General features: G+C 42.6%; 1 protein-coding gene across 1 annotated transcript in view; it reads left to right on the plus strand.

Moving 5' to 3' along the window:
- Positions 1-5,298, plus strand: part of CWH43 (cell wall biogenesis 43 C-terminal homolog (S. cerevisiae)) — a 68,897-nt gene that overhangs the window by 48,018 nt on the left and 15,581 nt on the right. Inside the window, 3 exon segments of the mRNA XM_012639899.1 lie at positions 5-50; positions 968-1,117; positions 2,139-2,143. Coding sequence (XP_012495353.1) covers positions 5-50; positions 968-1,117; positions 2,139-2,143 — 201 coding nt within the window.

The following is a 5,298-nucleotide window of genomic DNA, read 5'->3' on the forward strand; positions in this document are numbered from 1 at the left end:
CTGGGGTTCTACACAGACTTTGGTCCAAGCACAAGGGATCACACTTGGGGGTGAGTATATTAACACCTTGGGTAGTAATGCCAAACATAGTCCTGAAAGGCTAGGCAGCACAGGCGTGGAGTGGACAGTTGATGTTGTTATATGCTTGTCCTGTGAATATGCCCCGATGGTGCTTTTGGGGGATGGGGAGGTGCTGAAGATATGGCCAGGTTTTCGACCTGAACACCTGATAGGAGACGATGCCATCTAATGGGACGGGAACCACCGGGAGAGCAGCAGTTTGTGCTGAGTGTGAGATGCCCCTGGACGGTCAGGTGACGCCCAGAAGACAGTTGTGTATGGCCTGGAGGGCTGAGTGGGACAGGCCAGGCTGGACATGCATCTTCAGGTGTCCTCAGGTGGAGATGGGCCTGTCTGAGAGACTCCACGGGGGCGACAGAGACAGTGCACGTCGCTAGGGGAGAGAAGCCTGCCGGGGTCTGAGCTCTGCTCCTCCTTTTCACATGTAGCTCTTTGACAGAGTGGGGTGGAATGCCTTTTCATCCCCTTGTTGTTTTTCAATTTCTAATTTTATAAGTTGTTACTTTGCATCCTTGCTGGCAAGATTGTACATGCCCATATGTGTTGATTAATATTAATATTAGAATTGTTTATGCAAATGTGTTGTCAGGAAAACAATGCAAGTAAAATGGGTTTTGTGCATTACTAATGCTGCCCTTTTCGTGTCTCCACGGCACTTATTAAAACAGAGTTGCTGGTGTCGTGGCACAGGGGACGTGCTAACTACCAGAGGAGTGCTGATCCGACAAGCAGGCTGCCACAAAGTCTCCGCCACGTTATTGCTCTGCGTGTCCCTCCGTGGGCGCTTGTGGGGGAACACATGCCTTCTTACCGTATTTGCTCGGTCCTGTTCTGCATGCTGCGGGGACTGACAAGGATGCACGTGTCTCTTTTCATTCCCGTACAGGATTATGGTTTTGTCGCGATACCCCATTGTGAGATCGGAGCATCACCTTCTCCCGTCACCAGAGGGCGAGATCGCGCCAGCCATATCGTTGACTGTTAATATCTCGGACAAACTGGTGGATTTCGTAGTGACACACTTTGGGAATCACGAGTGGGTTTCTTTGGTCTCTATAATATTACAGAAATGTCAAGAAATATTATGAATAATTTCCTTTGATTTATACGAAATAAGCTTTCTTACTTTCTTCTTTTTTATTTCCCCAAATATTTTCCCCTGTGTTGCTGGTTTTAAAAATCAGACATGGAAACGTTTGAGATGCAGGTGGTCCTTAGTGGGGTGTGTGATGGGCTGTAGTGGTCCACAGTTACCGAATCGTACAGTCATTCTCTGTGCGGGTCCTGCCTTGAGTACATTGTTGTATTTAATCTTTGCTCTGTATAAGGTAAGTACTCTTAGAGCCCCGCGAAGAAGCTAGGCTAAGACAGGTTAGATGACTTGCGCAACCAGGAGCGCACAGCTGGGAAGTGGGTAGAGCCACACCCAGAGCCTGCACGTGCTTGGAACCACACAGTAAAGTAGATTGCAGAAAAATGAATTCCCTTTTCCTGTAGGATGACTGCACAAACGGAAGTACTGTTGGGATTTGAGGGTGTTAAATTACTTCGTCCTCTCATGTTTTCACAAACAACTGATAGGTGGGCAGAGAAATGTGGCAGATGGAGATCAAAATATCACTTTGAATATGGATAAGCCTACTTGGACAACATGGCTTACGTGTCCCCGTGGACGTGTTAATACATCCCCCGAAATACACGAAACCGACTCCCTCCAGACAGCAGACCTACCCAGGAGGGGCAGAACCTGCCCTGTGGAGCTCTCCCCTTGGTGGAAAAAACAGGACAGAAAATACCCTGTTTGCAAACTAGCAGATCTCACAGAGGAGAGAGTAGAAGGATTTGATAATTCATTCGAACTTAATTAATTAGAAAAGTCCTCCAAAAAAGTAAAGGGTGGCGAGGGAGGGCAGCAATGGATTTCTAAGAAAGTCCCTCTGCAAGGAAACATGAAGAATGGAAAATGAGTTTTACCTCCTCCCCCAAAACATGCACAATCAGTGACTTAGTGTTGAATAAATCGTGAATAATGGCAACCATATATTGTACTTCAAAAGCAAAGGTAAAGGTATTTAAATTATACTCTACCATACCAAACCATAATAATTTACAACACAAATGTAAAGAGCTATGTGCTATAACATAGGCATACAGGTCTTGCCCATGTATATGATACAAGAGGCCACAGACCTTTAAAGTGAAATACAGAACGTTAGAAAAGCAACGTCGTTGTACTGTAAGTTTTATCTAAACAAAACCATCGTGTCTGCTACCCTTATTTCCTTGGTTACTTCACTTTTTCTCACAGTATTATATGGGTCTGTGAAAGCAGATTTGAATCTTTTCTCAAATAAGTCAGAGAATAAGTAATATAAATAAACCATCCAAATATAATTAATATGAAACACTTACTAATGAGACTTGCTTACCTCCTTAGAAATAAGTGTTTGGAGGATAGCTGATGTAGATGGTTCGTATCACCTTAAAAAGCTATTTGTAGAAATGCCTTCCGTTTCTCTCAGTAATTCTTAGGTAGCAAGTATAGGCATTCAAAAATCATTCCACTGACCTTACATTGCATTTAAATTGGGTTTGTTTTTAAAAAATAGGGACTTTTGTGTTTAAATATTGCAAGGTCTCAACCTAAGAAACAGTTGAATCCGCTCCTTCCCTTTTTTCCTTTACTTTCTTTTTCCTACGCCCTTTAACTCCTTCCAACCTCTCCTGAAATGTAGGGAAGAGAAAACTAAAAGACAGCCCTGGGAATGTGCTTGGAAAAGAGAAGGGAAGAGTTGCCTTTTCCAACTTTCTATTAACTACCTGCTTAAAGCTCTCTGATTAACATATCCTTTACTTGTTATCTTACTCATTTGATTTAATAACAATGACAAAAACAATAGCAATAATAATAATAATAGCTAACATTTATTGAGGATATGTAACTCCAGGGAGGAAAGCAGTGTAGTTTAATGGTTAAGAGCATGGGATTCCAAAACCTGGAGTCAGACAGTCTCGTTTGAATCTGAATTCTAGCTGTGTATCCTTCACCGAGTTATTTAACTACCCTTGAACCTTAGTTTCCTCATCTCTAAATCAGGGGCAATAGTCCTACCTATTTCACAGGGTTCTTGTGAGAATTAAATGAGATATATTATCTCATGCAAAGGACATGAATATAGTAAGTGCAAATTAATACTGGCTATAATTAAACCAGATCAGACAATTCTAAATGTAAGGTATATTGGGCAGCTTAAGAGGAATTCCTTCATCAGACGTGGAGCAGACATCTGCCATGTCGCAAGCACAGTGCTAGACACAGTCCTTGCCCTTAGGAGCACCTCAGAAGCACTATCCACGAACCCCATGGCTTCCCAACAAGTGACATGGGACAGTTAACCCCTCGAATAGTTTGTGAAACCATCATTACATATTTTTGTTTGCTTTTGTTTTCTATAATACTAGATATTAAATACAAAAATTCTTACCATGAATAAATATTTAGAGATTTCATTTTCCAGTGATTATGGCATACAAATGTGAAAATCCTATTAGGAATGAATTATAGAATGCTTGTGCATGTTATTAGCTGATTCAACAAGACTGTCAAAATTACTGACTATACAAATTATCTCCTTTGCAACCAATAAATAGGATATAGCATTTCTTAGAAGTCATTTAGGTAAACGCCATAAAGAAAATTGATATTATTATAGGTAATTAACCGAGGCACCATTTAATCACCATTTCTTAAAAAGAAAAATCTATAATATGCATCACGTACAAAGAGGAAAGAGCACAGAACCCATAGTCTGGAGACTTGCGTTCTGGTTTTGGTTATGTTGCGGTATAACTTTGGTGAGTTCCAGGTCTCTTGTCTCCAAAAATGGGATGAAATGCTCTTTCCTGGCTCACATTATAGGGTTATTGGGCAGATCAGATATTAACAGATAAGAAAACATAAAATGTGTGTTCTCTTTCTCTCTGTCTCTTTCTCTGTCTTTCCCCCATCCTCATACACAAACATCTATTTTTTATTTTTATTACTATCACTAGATAAGATTTGTCTCCTGAAAAAAATGTAAACCCAAATTCACAGATTATTTCCAGTAATATATTACTAAAATATATTTGAATGAAAACACTCTCCATTGCGCAGCGGGTTCGGAATTTGCAAGAGCTGGATTTGGATCCTAGTTGCACGTAGCAGAGGGAACAGAACTGACTGCAGACCTAGTGAAAGGACTGTGCACCAAGGTGTGGGAACAGTCCAGGGAACAGCTAAGAGAGCTGAGCGCTCGGACAGTGGAGTCGTTACCAGCTTAGGGCTGAAGGAACAGGCGGAGGAAACTGTCCCCAGCCCCTGGTGAGACCTGGACCCAGGAAAAGGGACCACTTGGCATGAGGAACGCAGCTGCCGCCAGAGGGGCTGGGGAAGAAATACCCCAACTTCACTCTTGCCCCAACTTTTCGTCTCCTGCTGGTGCCTCCAACCGGCCAGACCTAACCGGAAACCAGCAGACAAGGAGTGCAGGAGACGAAATCTGCGGGGTCAGCCTTCTGGGGCATGGAGAAGGGCAGAGAATGGATCTGGGCAGGGGAGATGGAGGTAACCTCATTTAAAAATAGAGCTGCCACCTACCCGCAGTTATTACGGGAATTCAGTATCAAAGGTGGTTAACAAACGGTCATTCTTTTCACTCTCCTATTTCTTGAGACATCTTTTAATAGCACTCAGCTGTCCACACATATGTGTCCAACTCAGCCCTGTCTTCAGATCCTACCTCAGTGAAGTCTCTCCAAGCTTCTCAGCCCTCGATCTCCCTCCATCTTCCTTCGCCTTTTTTCCCTTACCACTCATTTATTAGTTGCATTTCTGTGTAAACGCCTGTGTTATCTACCGCCTATCTGCTCTTGGGTCCGTTCTTTGCTCTTATTCTTGGCTCTGTGTCGCAGGGAACCACACTTCCCAAAGATCCTTGGGAGGCACTCACGCAAGGTCAGAGGGCAGGGGACTGGAGAAGCCAGTGAGACTCTGTCTCAAAAAAAAAAAAAGTTTGTCAGTCTACTCCATTGAAGCACTGTGTCTATGTCTTGTTCATTTGTATAACATTAAGACATTTGGCCAAGTAGGAATTACTCTGGTTTGTACACCATTTGAAGATATACTTTCAGGATTTAGGTACCTAAGACTTTTTTTTTTTTTTTTTGGAGACGGGG

This window comes from Propithecus coquereli, unplaced genomic scaffold (genome assembly GCF_000956105.1).
Source record: "Propithecus coquereli isolate 6110/MARCELLA unplaced genomic scaffold, Pcoq_1.0 Scaffold143, whole genome shotgun sequence".
In the NCBI taxonomy this organism is placed as follows: domain Eukaryota; kingdom Metazoa; phylum Chordata; class Mammalia; order Primates; family Indriidae; genus Propithecus; species Propithecus coquereli.